The 19,806-nt window shown below is 40.2% G+C and overlaps 2 protein-coding genes and 1 long non-coding RNA gene across 7 annotated transcripts in view; 1 reads left to right on the forward strand and 2 right to left on the reverse strand.

The window, feature by feature from the left end:
* WASHC3 (WASH complex subunit 3) overlaps nt 1–3,679 on the reverse strand; it is a 44,724-nt gene extending 41,045 nt beyond the window's left edge. For all 4 annotated transcript variants that reach the window (XM_077846098.1, XM_077846096.1, XM_077846095.1 and 1 more), the window contains exons 1-2: nt 3,522–3,679; nt 2,799–2,897 (exon numbers count right to left, since the gene is read on the reverse strand). In XM_077846098.1, coding sequence (XP_077702224.1) covers nt 2,799–2,897; nt 3,522–3,572 — 150 coding nt within the window. In that variant the 5' untranslated portion in view covers nt 3,573–3,679. The remainder of the gene's footprint in view (nt 1–2,798; nt 2,898–3,521) is intronic.
* Nucleotides 2,966–8,741, forward strand: LOC144282439 (uncharacterized). The gene is made up of 2 exons (XR_013350875.1): nt 2,966–4,521; nt 8,327–8,741. It is a non-coding gene; the product is annotated as an uncharacterized LOC144282439 (long non-coding RNA).
* An 8,333-nt stretch (nt 8,742–17,074) lies between these two features.
* The window catches only part of NUP37 (nucleoporin 37), a 42,998-nt gene continuing 40,266 nt past the window's right edge, over nt 17,075–19,806 (reverse strand). For both annotated transcript variants that reach the window (XM_077846107.1, XM_077846106.1), the window contains 3 exons: nt 19,633–19,683; nt 17,823–17,916; nt 17,075–17,338 (listed from right to left, as the gene is read on the reverse strand). In XM_077846107.1, coding sequence (XP_077702233.1) covers nt 17,225–17,338; nt 17,823–17,916; nt 19,633–19,683 — 259 coding nt within the window. In that variant the 3' untranslated portion in view covers nt 17,075–17,224. The remainder of the gene's footprint in view (nt 17,339–17,822; nt 17,917–19,632; nt 19,684–19,806) is intronic.

Genomic DNA, 19,806 nt, shown 5'->3' on the forward strand with positions numbered 1-19,806 from the left:
GAACAGAAATGCTTACTGGGATTTGTGAAGGAAGAACTTTGTAACTTGAGTCTGATTCAACTACTTTCCTTTCTCTGTCTTCCAACCTTTCTTCTTACCCTGATTACAGTCATTAAAAGAGTTGCAAAGCACCCTGGTATCCAGAAAGTTTTTAAAAAGTGAAGTTCTACAGTTTTCTCTTTATTAGAGAATTCTAAAACCAGTATTATTGATGAAGAAAGAGCCCTAATCATTTGTTTCAAATTTACTTCCAGTTTGAGTTTAGCTGTGACTGAAGTTGTTACAGGTGGGTTTGGTTCAAATCAAATTATGTGAAAAACAACAAACAAAGGTTTCCTTCCCCCCCCGGCTTGTCACAGTTCACTTCCAATTCAAAAAATAACATCTGCGTTTCCTTTTTTACTGAGGGAGAAAATACATTTTGGCTCTTGTTTAAGGCTTTCACTAAACAAGGACTATAGGTCTAATAGGTGCTATCAAGAAACAACCCATTTTGAAAAATCACATTGATCTTAACTCGAGGAAAAAAATGGCACTTGATGTTGAATACATACATTATATCCTCGGAATTTATCACATCAAAAAAGACATCACATCCATGAATATGGCATAGCAAAGAAGAGAATACAAATCTAAAAAAAACAAATTTTTAAATAGCTCACTGCAGTACCTAACCAGATCAGAAGGTGTAATGTAACAGAACAGTGAAACACTTCTATTTTTTCCAGTTATTAGATCAGAATTAGAACCCCAACTCTGTTACTTTCTATGTGAGTGTGGACAAGTAATAGTAGTGACTCCAGCTATAAATACTATGCACACAAATATATGTTGAATGAATGAATAAGGACTAAGCAAATGATTTAAATCTCTCTACATCTCAATTTCTGTGTTTCTAAAACACAGAAAATTGGACCTTTCTCAAAGGGCTGGGCTGTGATGATTGAATACATGTAGAACACTTAATAAAATGCCTAGCACAGAATAAGCAGACAATAAATATTAGTGTCATCACACCAGTCAACAATTGACATAAATATCCAAACTGCTAAAATATGAATTTGCAAATAATGAGTTAGAGTCAACCCTAGACTACCATCCATAAGAAGAAGGTGGCAATAAACTACCTTCAAACTTCACGAGTTTTTGGTCAACAAACTTTTCTCTAGGGTTTAAGGAAGAGAAGAAGTAGGGACTAGTGAGACACTCAAAACAGTTGAGGGGAAGCTGAGAGAGAGAGACAGAAGGGGGTTAAAGAGTGAATCACGTGGTTTTGCTAATACGTAGGCAATAAATAAACAGGAGAGGATTAGTTATATTTGATCTAGTCTTTAGTAAATAGGATTCACTATCCAGGCAGTGAAAATTACTAAACACTAGGAAAGTAAGGGGCTGCCCCTGTCTCAGGGCAGTTTAACTGAGTTGCCTTCATAGGTGTGTTTGCTGGTTGTTGTTTTATTTTTTTAATCTGGTGATAAGGAGTATGGGGATGGAATATTTGCTCCTCTCTGCTAACAATCCTTGAACCCTCTCTCTCCACCCTGCCTATCCTGGTATAAAAAGTGAGGGACTAAATCCAGTAATCTTTGGTTTACTGCTCTGTGGTCAGTAGATTCTATATCCCATTTAGAGAGGCAGCAATATACGATAAAACTCATGGGAGCAAGCACCTAACTTCTGGGCCTGTTCGATAAAATACATGGAACAGAGTCCCTGACTATCAATTATCATATTTCACTTTTGTTTTAGTGAGAAGGCAGAAGAGATTTTGGCTAGAGATTGCTAATTTAGACAAAAATAACATATGCTATACATGTGAAAATAGTTTCCCTGTCTCCATGCAAATTTTTGCTAATAGGAATTCATCTAACAAAAACTACTTGCTAAAGCTATACCTTATAAATAAAACAGAGTGAACTAAATACTGTTTTTATTGACTCACCTGTGAATGATCTCATTTTATTCCTCCTTCTCCTTTCTTAAACCCAATTTAAACCCATGGTTCCATTTCTTTCCCATTCTCTTTTTTGGCTTTTGAAGAAAAAACAGGGGTCCCTGAACCTGGTACCTAATCCTTAACTGGTTATTTGCTAAAAGTATTTTTATTATTTTCATAATATTTGATATTTGATATCAAGGATATTTGATACTAAAGTTATGTTTTGAGGCTACTTCCCCAACCATCATTTGCATCAAGGAATGTTAAATAGTATTTTTTAAAAATATGTTACTTATTTATTCATTTAATAGAAAGAATGAGTGGAGGGGGAGGGGTAGAAGGAGAAGCAGACTCCCTGCTCAGGGAGCCAGGTGCCTGGATCCTGATCTAACCAAAGGCAGATGCGCTTAACCAAAGCAGCAGTGATTAATCACAGACTGAGCCACCCAGGTGCCCCGATAATTTTAATATAAACTGAAAATAATGTGTACTTAAAAATGTAAATCTTTGAGAGAAAAAAATGTAAATCTTCAGGGAAAACAATGTAAATCTTTGGGGTAATAGAAACAAATTTCAAAGTAATGTTTTTGACTGTGAATTCCTTTTTGTTCTCTTTAGTCACAGACTTAGTAAACTATCTCTGAAGGCCTCCAGAAACTAATTCTGCAGAGGTGGGGTGCAAGACTGATGGTACAGAATGGAGCAGGATTTAAGTAAGGAAGGTTACCAGGACACCTGGACAGCGAGAGGTCCTGGTAAATGAACACATAGACTGCAATTCTTGTTTTACTCATTTGCCACCTTTCAAAGTGTAAGATGGTTCCTGAGCTACCCATTAAACCATTATCACCGGACCTACCTCCTCACAAACTGTAGAAAAGCGGTTGAGGAACTGTACAGTGTGCACCACAAACTGGTTTAGAAATGCCACCGTTCTTTTCTGTTGAATAGCTGGCACCTGTGTTATGTAAAGACAAACATGGTTTGTACAGGACAAAGTACACCATGCAAACCCACTGACATCTGCATCTATGCACACACACACACACACACACACACTCCTTGCCATGTAATAATAACAGGCCTCTTTCCTATGCTATAGGAGTTACTCGAAGTACTAGAAATAGTCACGAACTTGTTTTCCTAAACGGTGGGAGTGTGGTGTCCGATGATGACAGAAGCTGCAAAGTTTAAGAGGGAGCTTTGGATTCACAAGTGCGAACTTTAGGAGGTAACGGCAGGACACACAGACACACGGAACACTTGGGGATCAAACAGAAGAGGTGAGGTGAGAGGTCGCGACCTGCCCCTGTAGCCTTCGGGTAACCCGTGCGTAGCGAGTCCGCACTCAGGAAGCGCCCCTGACTGACCCCGGGAAAGGCACCCCACCAGCTGGGACGGGTCAGGAAGGACCCTGCATCTTTACAGTGAACTGTGGGGCTTCCCCCCACCGAGGACGGGACCGGAGAGGCCGGGGGTCAGGACGGACGTGGACACGGAGAGATGGGGCGTCCCTGGGACCGAGCGTCCCGTGGCCATCCTCCTCCCAGGGCGCCTGAATGCAACGTGGCCTTTTACAAACCTTGGTCAGGTCTATGCCTGACCCCATGAGAGGAAGCCCGTCCTCATCCATGTTGTCAGCGGGTGGGGGACCAGAGGCTCGCCCACAAAGCCCTCCCAAACCCGGCCCGCCCAACCCGGCAACGATGTGCCAACACCTCCCCCTGGGCCCACCCCCCAGCGCCCTTCCCACCGGAAGGAAACACCTCCGCCCGCCAATCACGCGACCGCTCCCGGAGAGCCCGCCTCTTTGCACGGCATTCTGGGATTGGTAGTTCAAGTCTGGGCTGTGACGACAGACGCACGGCGCGGGGTAGGACCAGACCGCGGCTTTAGCTGTGGGATCTTAAGAAGGGGGCGGCGCGTGTGGGGTTACCCCTGCTTCCCTCCACCGTCGGGTAAATAGCTAAGTCGTTCGGTAATAAAAAGTATATACATTTAAGTATATACCTGGGAAGTGTCGGATGCTCGCCTCGGTCCTGTGGGGAATGCAGATACTGAGCCTGCTTGCCCTGAAGGGGTTTCTTTATGCCCCGAAGGAGGAGACAGAACTGGTTTCCTTAGGGCTTTAGAACGTGAGACACAAAGTCAGACGCTACAAGTGAGGCGTACACTAACGGAGGTGACAGCCGCTTCGATCGTCGGAAACGTACAACACACAGACCCCGAGACCGAACTTGGCATCAGGGATTTGAAGATGTTGGCTCCCATGTTAACCGTGCAGCTCCGCACCTGTAGGACCCAGGGCAGCCACCAAACCAATCTTGGAGCCCTTTCTGTGCACCAACCAGGACACCCAGCACTGAAAAGATGCAGAAATAGTGGCTCACTTCAGAAAACTTCTAGTTGAGGGCAGACACACGGAGTCCAGAAGTGCTGCATCTAGACAGAGGTGCTAACAGCGCTGAGAAAGCTGTGCATCTGCACCCACGTGGGTGTGCGTGGCCCCGTACTTGTAGGTACACCGCAGATAACAGGTGCTCCTAAATCTGAGGAAACCGGAGAAGATAGCCTTTTAGCAGGTGCTTGAGTGGAGTTGATGCAGACAGACAGTTGGGGGTGGACTTTTCTACAAAGGCACAGAGTCCTGGGGTGTGTATGGTATGTAGGGAAGACGTGAAGCTGCTGGATTCTGTTGGAGAAAAAAAAAAAAAAAATTCCAGAAATGGAGAATGGTAAGAAAGGAGTCAGGAGAAGTAGAACAGCTCATTAAAGGCCTTCGATGCCACATTTGATAGTAGACTCCAGGTTTCTCTGAGGTGTGATCCGTGGACCACCTGTATCAGCTATTTGGGAGCTGTCAGGACTTCTTAAAATGCATTCCAGGGACTAACCTTAGAAAAACAAGCACCTCTGGGGGTGAGCCTAGAAATCTGCATTTTATACCTCCCCCCCACACACACCTTTATTCTAAACGGAAATGTCACGACGTTTCTTCTGTAGGTGCTGGAGGCCGTTAACAATTCTGAGCAGGAGAGAGACATGATTCACTCTTTCATGACTTCCCTCTCACCTCTCTGGCCATTCGTCTTTCCTTTGTCGGTCCCTTGCCATTTTCCCAACCCCTGGAGTTTCCCACACTGATGTATCTAAGCGCCATCTCAGCCTGGAAGCCAGTGTGGCTGAAGCAGAGTGAGCAAGGTGGGGAACTGGAGGAGATAAAACTCGTGTGGGGACATATTATGGGGAGCCTCGTGGTCCACTGTAAGGGCTTTGGCTCTCCGGGGAAGGTGGGCAGGCGGGAAGACTTCAGGCAGAGGCCTGAGGGGACCCCTGGGGAGCTCTGAGCAGGGGAGTGGCAAGATCAGGACTGTGTTTGAGGACAGTCATTGTATTAGGCACAAGGTAATGAGGGGCGCTGGTGGCAGCCCCGGAGAAGCTGCCGAGCTGCACCGTCACCCTTTACTCCATCCTCTGCTGTGCTTAAGCATTCATCAAGCTGCGCACCTTCAGCTCCTGCTCTGCTCTTGAATCTGCCCGAAAGGCTCAGGTGACCTTCAGGCCGCATGTCACCTTCCAACGTGCTCTGCCTCCCGGGATCCTGCAGTGGCCTCTCTTGCCCCATCTGTGTACCTCCAGCCTCAGCACCTGCGGCCCGGTAGCTACTGTTTACACACCAGATGTGCTGGCCATCCCGGGATGTGGTTTAGCTCCTCGTTGCCCTCAGTGTACTGTGCTCACGAGGCCCGCGGCCTGGGCCTGGCTCTTGCTCACCTCTCCAACCTCGCTTCCCACTCTTCTTTCCTTTTAACTCCCTGCCCTGGAACATCTCTAAATTCTTGAAACCGGAAATTGCTGTGGGCCTTAAATGCACTGTGTCCCCTGCCTGTGGCCTGCCCCTTGTCCCCCCCCCCCCCCCGCCCCTACCCCTGCCCCTGCTTACTTGTCTGCTGCCTCCTTTATCCTTGCTTCCCAGCACTTTGACTACAAGGTACTTGGATGTAATATTGTGTTCATCCTTCTTGAAGTTTGCTGGGCTTCTCAGATCTGTGGTTTGATGTTCTAAGTCAAAATTTTGGAAGGTTTTTTTAGCCATTAATTTTTCAAAAAAAAAAGATTTTTTTTTGTCATGTTTCTTTTTTCTGGGACTCCAAGATACGTGTATGTTAGATTGCTTAGTACTGTCCACAGTTCATTGATGCTCTGCTTTTTTTTTTTTCTCCCCAGAATAGGTAATTCTTATCAACTTATCTTCAAGCTCACTGAAACTTTGTTTTCTAGGGTTCAATTTATTATGAAACTACTCATCCAATAAATTTTGATTCTAGATTCTTCAGTTCTAAAATGTCCATTTTTAGGAGTTTCTGTTTTTCTCCTAAAATTCCTTGCAACGGGCAGCCCCGGTGGCTCAGTGGTTTAGCACCACCTTCAGCTGGGGGTGTGATCCTGGAGACCCAGAATCAAGTCCCATGTCGGGCTTCCTGCATGAGCCTGCTTCTCCCTCTGCCTGTGTCTCTGCCTCTCTCTCTCTCTCTATCTCTCTGTGCCTCTCATGAATAAATAAATAAAATCTTAAAAAAATTTAAATTTCTTGCACCTATCTCCCATCTTTCCCTGTGTGTCTATGTATACACACACACACACACATATATATATATATATATTTTTTTTTTTTAAGAGAGAGAGAGAGAGGAGGGAGGGGTAGAGGGAGAGGGGGAGGAAATCTCAACCAGGTTTCATGCCCAGCACAGAGCCCCATGCCTGGCTTTATCTCACAATCCTAAGATCATGACCTGAGCTGAAATCAGAGTCAGATGCTTAACCAACTGAGGCGCCCCTCCCTGTATATTTTTAAAAACAAATTTATAATTGTTACTTTCAACTTTTTAAAAAGATTTTATTTATTTATTCATGAGACACACACACACAGAGACAGAGACACAGGCAGAGGGAGAAGCAGGCTCCCTGTGGGAAGCCTGATGTGGGACTCGATCCTGGAACCCCAGGATCACAACCTGAGCCAAAGGCAGACGCTCAACCCCTGAGCCACCCAGGCACCCCTGTTACTTTCAAATTCTTATCTAATGGTTCCAGTATCTGGTTCACCTATATGTCTGCTTCTTTTAGGTTTGACTATGGGTTCTTTTCCCTCTGTTTTGGGATGTCACATATTTTTAATTTTTATTCTGGACCTTGTGAGAAGAAAAAAAAAAGGAACAGTGGAAATTAAGTGAAGAACTGAGCCTTCAGATACTTCACACATTGAGTTGAACTGGTGCTGGGCTCTAGTTTTAATCAGACTGCATTCCCTTGCAGTTAGCCCAACTCCTGACCTCCTGTGAAGAGTGGAACTCTTTGATCTTGTCAGTGTCTGAGTTGGAGGGGAATGGTCTATGGTGTCAGAACATTTTGGTTCACCTTTGTGTTCAACTTCAGCAAGGCCTAGGACCCTAAACCTATGAGAATGTGCAAGACTTTTAGTGTTCTCTTTACTTACCAGACGTATTTCCTTCTACTGCTGTTATCTTAACAATCTTAGGGAGTGGGATGGAGGCCCAAGTGAATTTTTTTTGGGGGGGTTGGGGTCCTTCCAGGCCCAAGTCTGTCCCACCAGCTTATACTGTTGGCAAAAAATCTCAGCTGGCTTCTTCTTGACTCTGCAGAGTCCCTCAGAGTGTCACAGGCTTGTTCCTCCCCTACCCGTAGCTAGGCCAGACCTCCCTGAGCAGGGTAATGCGACAGCTCTCTACACACTTCCATCCCCCTAGACCCAGACTTCTCTGTAGAATTTAGTTCACTAAGGTCTTATTCCACCCACTGCTTTCTAACAACCCATGGAAAAATATGATTTTTATTTTATCTGGTCACTTTTTATTAGCACAGATGTGACAGGCTTTCTCACATCTTTCCATCTCCTAAATGGTAGCAGAAGCTTTATCATCCTCTCCTAGGAGGAGCGTTCCCTGATCCACCAATGCTGGACTCAGTGTACCTCTGAATATATGCTTGCACAGTGTCTTCTGTGTTATGTTATCGTGGCACATTCTAGACTCACTTGTTTGCCTGAATGCCCTACTAGACCGTTGATTCAGGGCAGGGGTTGTGACCTAAAGAAAATCTTTAAGTATCTGTCAAGTGATTCTTGGGCCTAATGCCCCTGTGCTTCCACCTTACTTGATCTTCCATGGATCTTTGATTTAGGCCAGCACCCTAATTCTGTGTAAACCCATTGAACCAGCTTACCTTGAGCAGAGGAGAACCAACCCCGACCGTGCCTTCCTGGTTACATGGGTTATATGTAAGCAGCAGGCAAGGACAGCTATAGTCTAGAATCACAGAGACATGAGCCTGCTCTCAGTTGCCCAATTGACAATTTTTTTTTTTCAGAGCAGTTTGCTTTCTTAAAACAAAACACCAAAGGCTGGATGTGATTTCTGGTTAACAGAAAGAAGAGTGGCAGCTTTTCTCTGCCTCCCGGGATCCCTGGCGAATACTGTTCATGAGTCACCTGTGGCTACTGACAGCAGTGCCCTTCACAGCTTAGTGACTGGATTGCTGGATTGCCAGGGCGACCAGAAACAACCGGTGGCTACAAGTCCCGGCCAGCTAGTGGGAATCTTCTGCCGCGTACCCCTTCCTCCGGGTTTCCAGCAGAGATGGATTACATTCCATGTGCTGTGGTGCATTTTGGAGGCAAAACAAGTAGATTGGAATGAATACTGGTTCCAAAGGGCAGAGACTAAATGTAACACCCACATGTATCTATTCAATAAAAAAACCTTGAGGATGTTTCGACAGTGAACTTTGTTATCATAGCAGATTGCTAGAAAATAATTTAATTTTATCGTAAGTTCTTAGGTAGGCAAAACCATGAAAACAGGGTGCCAGTTTTTCTTCTGCATCTCTTCCTGCTTGGTTCAGGATGAGCAGTTAGAGGGGTGCAGTGTTCCTTTGGATGAGCGGGAAAATGAAGTCCAATGTCCCCTATTCCCCACTCTGCTCCCAACACTTATGTATCTTACAGATTGTGAACTGGGACTTGGTTAAGCGAATTGGGTTGTAGGCTTATATCCTCTACGTGGGACGCTGGATTGCCTCTGGAAAGCTACCTTAAGAGGGGTCCCCGTCCCCAGGAAGACAGCTTATAGCCTGGTGAGGATCCTGCTTCCTTTGATGAGTCTTGGGGGGGGGTGCTCTCACCAGTAGTTTGTACCCACCGGTTTTAATTTATGGGAGTAACTAAGTGATGACAGAGTGATGCTACATTTCCCCAGAGAAGGGCACAGCACGCCACGTGGCCATAGCGGAAACAGCGGAGCTGGGGAAGGAGGCAGACAGAGAGGCAGGAGCTGGATGAAGGCAGAGGCCAGAGTCTTTACTGGTGTGTCAGTGGGAAAGGCAGGGCAGGGGAAGCAGTTTGAAGTCTTCCGCTGAGCTCCGAGACATCTGTGCTGTCCCTCGCTGTGTGTACCCGGCTCTGGGTAGGTACAGGACGGGAATACTGCTGGGCATACGAGTTAGATGAGGAGGTTGTTGGGGCTAACGGGCTCCAGATTGCTTGGTTTGTGTATGAAACAATGTACTTCCAAGGCAGTTAGTTTACTCTTCTTAGGAATTAGCTAGTTACGGGAGATTGGTGTCTCTCAGGGTCTGCAAGGCCACAAATGCCAGAGCTGCAAGAATACAGGAAAAAAAAAATGTGTATTATACATTAATATAATTGGTCCTGTGATGAATGGCTGCTAAAAAGATAAATACAGAATCTAAGAAAACAGAACACTCACCTTTCAGTATGTGGATTTTAGAGAATAGTTTCAGCAAGGCACCTCACTTCTGAGTCGAGTCTCATTCAATTTCTGAAGAAGTGATCAGAGGGGAAGGAGCCTTGCTGAAACTATTACCCCCTGGCTCTGCAAGCCACGGGAGGGTATTTGGACAGGGGTGTGTGTAATTACTACCCCTCCACACTCCTGCTCAGCAACCCCTGAAGCACTTCACCCCCGCCTTCAGAGGAACTGATGCTCCAAGAATTCCAAGTGTCTTAACTTTCCTACTTTTGAAGAGGAAGCCACTCCTCTTCCTTCAATCTTTACAACACTCTTGCTTTCATTACTCATTAATTCCTAGCACATGCTACTGTTATCTTTTTCGTGACCATGTGACATCGCCAACCTCTGCAATTTCGTTGAGATCAGAGGCCAGTTTCCCTTTCCTTACACTGCCTTGTGTAATCTAAGAGCTATGCATGTTGGTTAACATTTGCTGTTTAAGAGTTTATTATAAAAAATAAAATATTTATCAGAAAACTTAAAGCAAACAGCATAAGAGGGAAAAATGTTACCCAGTCTTTTTAGATGTAACTGTTAACAATTTCTATATTGTCAAGGTATCTTACTTTGAATTCACCGAGTCAGTTTTTCCCTCATCGGTGGGGGTATAAATTGGGGTAGGCCTCAATCATGAGTCTTTGCTTAGCTTTGTACACCTTTTATAGCACTCTGTTCTCTTCATAGAATAAGCCTCTCCGTTTATTAAAAAAAAAAAAAAAAAGAAGAAGCAGGGGATGATGCCACTATCAGCTGCTTCTAATTAACCTCCTCTGGCTCTTTTAGTAAATGACTCAGCACCTGGACTTCTTAAAGCGGTCAGGTTATTTTGAATCATAACCACATAAAATCACTTAACACTACTCTGGAAGTTCAACATCAACATTTCTTCCTGTAGCCTTGTTTCTAGAGTCCAAAATGACCATGTTAGAACCTTTGCTATTATCCTTTAAAAAATGACTGGGCCAGAAGGTATGAGCCAGTCAGTCTAGGAAAGTAAGTGATTCACAATATTTTCCAGTATAATAAGCCCTTTTTAATAGAAAAAAATTTTGAGGAACCCCAGATAATTGTGGCTGGATATTTAGTATTCACTGAGTGAATATATACATATTGTTGAGGATTTAAAATAGGAATATTAAATGGAAATGGGTGAACTATATTGGGAAATCCATCTTAAAATCTCAAATATTCATTCAAAATAGTAGTTTGCTTCCCTTTATTTTCCAGGTTAGGTTCTATTAGTTTTCCTATAATATGCCCTACATTAGAAAGTCTTTTATATACCTTGTAGACTGGAATTGTTATTCTGGCTTTCATTTGAACTCCAGGGCCAAACCTGGAGGTCACATATCAAGATGATGGACACAACACCTTGATACATCTGAGACCTTCTTTTTTTTTTTTTTTTTTTTTCATCTGAGACCTTCTTAACTCTCTCAAGATTTCTGAATGAGGGTAGCCCTGGTGGCTCAGTGATTTAGCGCCACCTTCAGCCCAGGGTGTGATCCTGGAGACCCGGGATCAAGTCCCACGTCAGGCTCTCTTCATGGAGCCTGCTTCTCCTTCTGCCTGTGTCTCTGCCTCTTTCTCTTTGTGTCTCTCATGAATAAATAAATAAAACCTTTAAAAAAAATTTCTGAATGAGGTCCTCAAAGACACTTGTTGGAGAGAAGCGTTCACTGGCAGGCTCATTCCTCCTACGGCCTGTGCACGGTATTTGGGGGGGAGGAAGAGACCATTGGCAAAACACATGAAATCAACATCTGCTAGAATTGTGTGGGAAAGTTTGATTTTTGGGGCAGTTTATATCATCTCAAGACCCCAAGAAGTCATGGCTTCCAAGGTAAAAGAGGATTTTGGTAGTGGTGATTATGAATACAATATTGAGAAACCCTTGCAATAATTCCATACTCTTCCATTTGCCATCAACACGTTGGGAAGCAACAACCCAGGGTTTTGAAAAGATTATATACACCTGTGAACATAGCTTAGTAATTGTGGCAGGTGGGTGGAATGATGGGAAAAAGACTAGGTCAAAAACACTGACAGAATCTAGAATTACTCCATGGGCTTTGGGGCCTAATGTATTTGTCGGGTAAGGCAAGGATGGGGCAAGACTTCTGAAGCAATTATATATATATATATATGTGACTGGGTCCTGTAGTTGCTCAAAATAAGTGCCAAGGAAATCTTACTAGAGTCCTATACTTTTCAGGTGGGGGATACTCCCACAGATTTCTCCTTGGAACAGGCAATTGGGAGAGAAATGCCATATTAGCTGTCCACAACAGCTTGAGGCCCTAGTGTCCAACTCTCATGAGAATTAGCCCGACATATCATATGGCAAAGTATTTTAAATTCCAAAGTCTAAACTTAATGAAAACAAAACAACAACAACAACAAAACACATTTTTTTGTGGTCTGAAAACCAAAGTGAGCTATTCTACAATAATTACTATAAAATATACCTGAGTTATTTTATCTGTAATAAACACCTAGATTTCATTAGTACTAGTGGAAGGAGGAACTAGCAACTTACCAAAGACACATTGACTAAGAAAAGATGGTAGAAATAAGTTCTTTAAAAAATAACCTCTACTGGTCTGGTTTAGACTAATGTCAACTAACAAAGTCATTTCTTACAGTTTCATAGGTCTAAGTGACAATGAACCAAAATGAATTAATTTGTTTAGTCAGCCTCCAATTCTTTATCACTGTGGCATAATTTATAACTAGTTGCTTCTGGCATACTTAGCGGTTAGTTTTCTGGGGCTTATTTCCTTTATACACTGTCTCAAAAATAGAGATTTCCTAAAACAGCATTAGAAAGCTCTTGAGATGGTTGCAGAGATTAACTGTGATTTTGGCCAGAGTCTAATCTTGTCTGAATTTGGCTCAGTAATAAGACAACAGCTGTGTTTATAAGAAAGATCAAAGTTTTGTGTTTAACCACCATTAGGAGCAAAGATACCAGCAGCATTTATTGTCTTTTACTGTAAAGAAAGGAAACAGGGAGCCAACTCATTCTAGCATTGAAAATGCAATTGGTAGAAATGCTTATTTTATACATCCTTGTATCTATGGGGTTACTCAAATTGTTTGCAAATGCTGAGAAACCTGGTGGCCTCTCCTTCTACTTACCATTGTTCATATGGATTTTATAAGCTTACATAAGTGTTACAAGTCCCAAGGTAAGAGTATTCTGTTAAAAATTAGTTGAGAAGGCAAATAGCAATATAACAAACACAGAAGTTAAACAGAAATAGGCCTATCCAAAGAAATTTCCAGGCAAATGTAACTTGATCCTAAATACAAGCAACAATTGTTTTTTTAAAAGATTTTATTTATTTATTCATGAAAGACACACATACACACACACACACAGGCAGAGACACATGCAAGAAGCCTAATGTGGGACTCGATCCCAGGACTCCAGGATTACACCCTGGGCCGAAGGCAGGAGCTAAACCACTGAGCCACCCAGAGAGTCCCATAACAATTGTTTTTACTAAGGTAGTTCAAAGAACAGCTGAAAAGGTCAGAAAGGAAATTCAGTGCTTTTGACTTCCCATGAAGTCTGTGTCCATGCATGCGAAAGAAATTGGTTATGTCGAATCTGAGTAATGGATATGTCGTCAAATGTGTGTTTGTTTTTCCTTTTGTGAAATTAGATCTTCAAAGCCGATATCCTAATCATTTTGTTGTGTTACTGTGCTTAGTTGACACATGGTTGCTATAAATTAAGGTCATGTTAATACCAACAACAAAAGAAAACTTCTACCTATGGTTTACAAGGCATATTTCTTTAAATTTATAATTAGAAACAAATGTTAGATGTTTTGAAATTCTTTCCCAATGCCTGTTAAAATAAATGTTTTTGAATCAGCAAGGTGTTAGATTAAAGAAACAGAGTGTTCTCTCCTGTCCCTGTTACTGAGCACACCGACAGCTTGATAAAGATCTATTGGAACAGAATGTTGCTTCTGAGGACTTGACTATGCTCTCATGAGGAATATGTGGAAATGGACCGTCATAATGGTGATTTTTACTTTGTACATTTTATTTGGGCTCAAAACTAAGGCTATTACGGGTTTCATATAAAGTTGGGTTGAGTTTAACTTTTAGAGCTACAGGAAAACATGGGGAATAATCTGGAGCAAATACTTGTTCTCTCCTCAGAAATCAGTCTTGGGCACAATACTGTCTCATAACTTCCCAATCAGCATTTCTGGGATAATGTCAGATTTTGGACAATTACAAAAAACCAGACACAAATGTGCAAACCAGATTTCAATTTCTTCTTCACTGACATGAGATTTAAAACAGCAACAGGAACATTTCTAGGTCAGTGTCAATATGTAGTCACAAATTACCAAAGAAACAAATTGGAGTGCATGGGTGTGTGATTTTGTGTTTTGGCATGGGAGAGACATTGAAATATTCACGGTGTACAAGCCAAATCATAAAAATAAAATAGGACTTATGATCCCATCATTTTGAAAGAGTGGGATTTAGTTCTGACATCTTGCAGATTTGTGATATCCCGACTTTTGCTTCAATAATCCTAAATAATATGAGTTTTACAACATAACTTTTTTTTCTTTCCACAATGTTTGTAAGTGAAACAATCCTCAGGAAAGCTTATTTTCAACAGAAGTCCTCTTAGATATACAGAAACATGGAAAAACTAAAAATGTGTATGGGATACATACACATACACAAAATCAGAACTCATGTTATTTATCAGGAATTAGAAGTTATGCCCAATAAAAATTTTTCATTAAATACTGCCTCCTGTGTTAGTATAATTTAAACACAGTTTACCAAGAACAAAGTTTTCTAAGGAAAAAGAATGCCATTACATCATTTAAAGTAACTGGACACGGTAAAATTTAACAAATGCTTATTCAGGATAACCTGAATACTGTTCCTGAAGCTAAGAGGTAAAGATATCCCTCTCATTTCTTGAGACTTTAGTGTCACCAGAGTCATCATATTAATTTACAAATGAAACAACCATTTTCTCATTTTAAGGGTAACACTTCCCACCTCGTTAGTATAAATCCACAAATTTGGTCCTTATAGGACCCCTGTGGGCTATCTTTTCCCAGGACAGCTTCCCTTAACACATAGTAGTCTTACTGGGTTACTTCTTCAGACAAATTATTTTTGGGTAAGCTTTCATTCCCATTTCCTAAACAACCAAAATACAAGGCCAACGTACCTTTTCAATCTCCATTATAATCACAACCCATTCAATTACTAAGTCAACTTTCCTGAGGATAAACAATTTTCAAATACACTGGCTCAATCTGTCATCTAAATATGTATGTACCCCTTATTTTGGGGACACATCCTGAAATGACAAATTTTTACAAATTCTTTTGCCTATCCTAATGCTATTGAGGGTTCTCTGTTCCATCACAGAGATTGTTAAAAGGAAGTATATAAAAATTCCCTGCTCTTTGTCTTAAGTTCCAATCTGCTTATGAAAGGGTAAACTATTCCTACTATTTGGTAATATTTTATTGTATCAAATAACTGACTTGGAAATTGTTATGCTATGCACTTTTCTCATCTGTACTTTAAGCAGTAACAGTTTATACTAAACATCTACATAATTACAAAATTTATTGCATTAAAATTATCTGCAACATTTGTCTCTTAAAGCTAATTTTCTTTTTTTTTTTTTTAATTTATTTTTTATTGGTGTTCAATTTACTAACATACAGAATAACACCCAGTGCCCGTCACCCATTCACTCCCACCCCCCGCCCTCCTCCCCTTCTACCACCCCTAGTTCGTTTCCCAGAGTTAGCAGTCTTTACGTTCTGTCTCCCTTTCTGATATTTCCCACACATTTCTTCTCCCCTCCCTTATATTCCCTTTCACTATTATTTATATTCCCCAAATGAATGAGAACATATAATGTTTGTCCTTCTCCGACTGACTTACTTCACTCAGCATAATACCCTCCAGTTCCATCCACGTTGAAGCAAATGGTGGGTATTTGTCATTTCTAATAGCTGAGTAATATTCCATTGTATACATAAACCACATCTTCTTTATCCATTCATCTTTCGTTGGACACCGAGGCTCCTTCCACAGTTTGGCTATCGTGGCCATTGCTGCTATAAACATCGGGGTGCAGGTGTCCCGGCGTTTCATTGCATTTGTATCTTTGGGGTAAATCCCCAACAGATTCCATAAGATATGTATTATAAGACATCTTATGAATAATAAAACACTTGAGTAAAAAAATTCAATGGCATTATTAAGTAAATATAACACCTAAATTCCTCAAAAATAAGAACTGTACATCTCTGAAATAAATTAATACCTACAAATCCCTGAACCATGAGATAGACCATCAGAGGTGTTTTTATTCATGTTAACCCTCACAATAACTCCACGAGACAGTGACTCCTAGTTCCATTTTACAAGAGGAAATGCAGCTGTAGAGGGTATTAACTCACACAGCCGCAGAGTTTGTAGGAATCAATTTTTCTCTATACTTGACTGATAAACAGAACTATAATCTTATACTCTTCAGATTACAACATGATGTGTCACAGAAACATGATATGGCTGCCTTGCATAATGATAATTTCAAGGATTTTGAGACGGTGAAGAGTTCTACTGACACTAGGTATCATCTCAAAAACATTTCAGTTTCTGGGGTAAAAATGGTGAAGATTCATAAAAGGTAGAGGCTGTCAAGATCGTAAATTATAATCCATTTTTCAAGGTAAGCTTTATTCTATACACCAGATAGAACTTCTAAGAATGTTGAGATGTCTAGTCAAAAGAAATCTGCATATAGTAAACAGGGTTGAGTAAATTGGTCACATTTTTAAAAAATGAAAATCATTCTTTATATTAAATTGAATAATAATCTTTTATAATTACTGAGGAAATTATAAGAGCCTTACACATACAGACTGCTAACAAAAATGCATACACCCACACATATACATGGAACCACTTCCAGAGTAACACTGAAATGAAAGACCTTTACCTTTTGTAAATGTTTGTGTCTCTGAGAATTAGGAAAACAGTATATATTTCAAGTATAGAGGACAGGATATACTTTGGATAATCCTCTGGAAAATCACAAATACATATGCTTCCTTAGTCATCTCTTTTCTAGAGCTGCTGAGTCAATTATAGTCTTAAAAGATGATTTAAAAAAATGTATGCGTGTGTTATGTGTACATATGTTTATATATGTGTGTGTGTATATATGTATATACATATATACACACACATGCACGCACAGAAACACATACAGAACAGAGAAGGAAAATGATTTTTCAAACCATTATTTTATTTAACAGAAGCAACAACTGGGACATTTCTAGAGCGTACGGTATATTTGATATAAAAATAAGAAATTCTTCAAAATATGTATTAAAAATACAGAGTTTATGTATCTAAGGTACAGAGAAAATTTGTTCTACATTTCAGTTACCCAAAACAACAGCTTGTGGTCTCCTCCAATTGCACACAGTGGGAGAGTTCTATGCCAGGAAAGACCAGATCCAACGGCTACAGAACCAATGAGGACAGGCTACAAAATACATGAAGAATTAAACTTAATAAATCACCAAAGATGATAAGTAAAACTACCCTTCAAAAATAAGAAATGCATCGATAAATTGTTTTTGGTTAACATAGTGGAAATAGAATTAAAAATTTGCTTCCTCATAGGTGAAACACACGCATTATTTGTTTGCAGCTGGCTAGAATGAAGGATACAAATAATCTATGAAAACTGTTGTAGCTTAGACTCAAACATTTTTGTAGCCTAAACCAAGCAAGCAAAATTATTATATTTCAATGAAAAAAGAAATAAAATGCTTTTTACATGAATAATGGCAACAAGTCTGTTATCACCAGCAATTTAAACATCAAAAAATTCTTTCTTTTTCCAATTTAAGCAGATAAGACATTCATAAATGTGTTTAGTTACACATTACAAATTTGGGGCTATGAGTAAAAAAGTAAAAAACACACATTTAAAAACACATGCCACAAAACAACCCCTAAATTACCTGAGGGTGTCCTAAATGATGAATTTGAAATTGGCTTGCAATTTTGCCAGGATAACCAGTGGTTGCAAACAAGTTCTCATTAATTGTGGACCACCTAAGGAAAGACAAAAATATGCATATATCTTAGAGATAACTACAAGCTTTTCTAAACAAGTTATTCCTTTTTGCACAAAACCGATAGTTTTATAAGTCTAAATTGTTAATACAGCTTTACAATTGGACTGGAAATTTCAGGGAAGTTAGCTATAAATATTTTCTCATTCTGTGAATATTTATTAAACGCTTATTACCACGTGCCACTTTGTTAAGTTCCAAAGTTACACAAAGTTAGCAGTTCTTATAACCAAAGGGCTAGCAGTGTGGTAGGAGATATAAACAAGGCATCAGACAAATATAAAATATTTCACGGTGCAATACATTAAAAAAAACTTAATGTTCTCATCGACATTCGTTATAAAATTAGTGATAAATTCATGCATTTAAACTCCTTGGGATGAATACAAACAACTAGAATATTTGGATATTTGAATATTTAAGTTTCAAAATATCCCAGACATTGAAACACAGTGAATTAATGAATCAAAAAGCATTAATATAGCTTCAGTGACATGCCTAGTACTGTAATAAGTGCAAAAGGGAAGATAATAAGAAAAAACAAAGGATTTTTTTGACCAAAAAAGAAAAAAAGCAAACAAAAAAGAAGAAAAAGAGAAAAGGCTAAAGTCTAGTTAATATTTTTATATGGGCAGACATTAGTTGTTGTCCAATACCTTTCTGACATTTTCTCAAGCTAACTGAACCCCAACTACTTTCTGACAGTGTGTTCAACCCCAAGGGATGACACGCAATGAGAACAATTCCTAATAAGAGAAGAGTGCTCCTTCCTCTCCTCGTACTTTGGACAAGCTTGTACAAGGCTATGATGCCTGGAACTCTGGTAGTCATCTCATGACTGTGAAGCAACAAGCCCAAAGCCAGGCTGTGGTGGATGGATGGAGAGGGAGGGGGCTGAACTCTTGGCAGTGATGACCTACTAAAGCCAATCCTCGAGACTGCCTCCTTCAGAAGCCTTTACATCTCTGTGATGTGCTCACATTTCTGAAATCAGAGTGCACCTTACAATCTATGGCATTCTTACATTTTCTTGAATATATTTTTTTATAAGGTGTACAAAAAATGATGGTGTCCCCAAGTCCTATAATTTTATTGGAGTTATAAGAAATGTACTACTGGTTTTAGTCTCCGTTAGTAGTTTTCATGTTATTTGAAGTTAAAAGCACCCTAATGACTACTTTATGCAATGGAATATTATGCAAAAATCAATGAGAAAGATTCAGATGTATATATTAAAGTAGAAAAAAAGTCACAGATACAAAATATACTGTTTTCTCATTTAAAGCATAATAATGAAGTTTACATGATTTTAAGTGCATAAACACGGGCCCACCTACACTTTACATCTTTATCAGAACAAACTATAAGTATATAACCCAAATTGTTGGAGTGGTATTAGTGGAATGGCCATGTGTTTTGTATTTTATAAAATTCTTCAAAGAAGGAAAAAAAATTCTTCAAAGAAAATATTGGAAAATAAACCACTCCCTCACCCAGACCAAAAGACCAAAGCAAAGACGTAGTTAAGAAAGCAAAATAATCATCTATTAAAAAAAATCAGAAAAGGAACACAAAAACAAACACGCCCCCAATACCTCAATGCAAAGGAGAAGATTGGGAAAGTATTTGAGATGGTGGCACAACATTTAACAAAATAAAAAAATCAAATATAACTCCAACAAACATGGTACATTACCTGAATAAACAGGCTTGATCCATGTGGACAGGTCTCTTATCTTGAGGATAACTAAAAGATAACATTTTTATATTTTATGAATTTATGTGCTGGTCTCAAGTAGAGGAACTTAAGGTTTATTTTTTTTTATTTTTTTATTTTTTTTGGAACTTAAGGTTTAAATGGTATTTCTTC

Source organism: Canis aureus, chromosome 13 (genome assembly GCF_053574225.1).
Source record: "Canis aureus isolate CA01 chromosome 13, VMU_Caureus_v.1.0, whole genome shotgun sequence".
In the NCBI taxonomy this organism is placed as follows: Eukaryota; Metazoa; Chordata; class Mammalia; order Carnivora; family Canidae; genus Canis; species Canis aureus.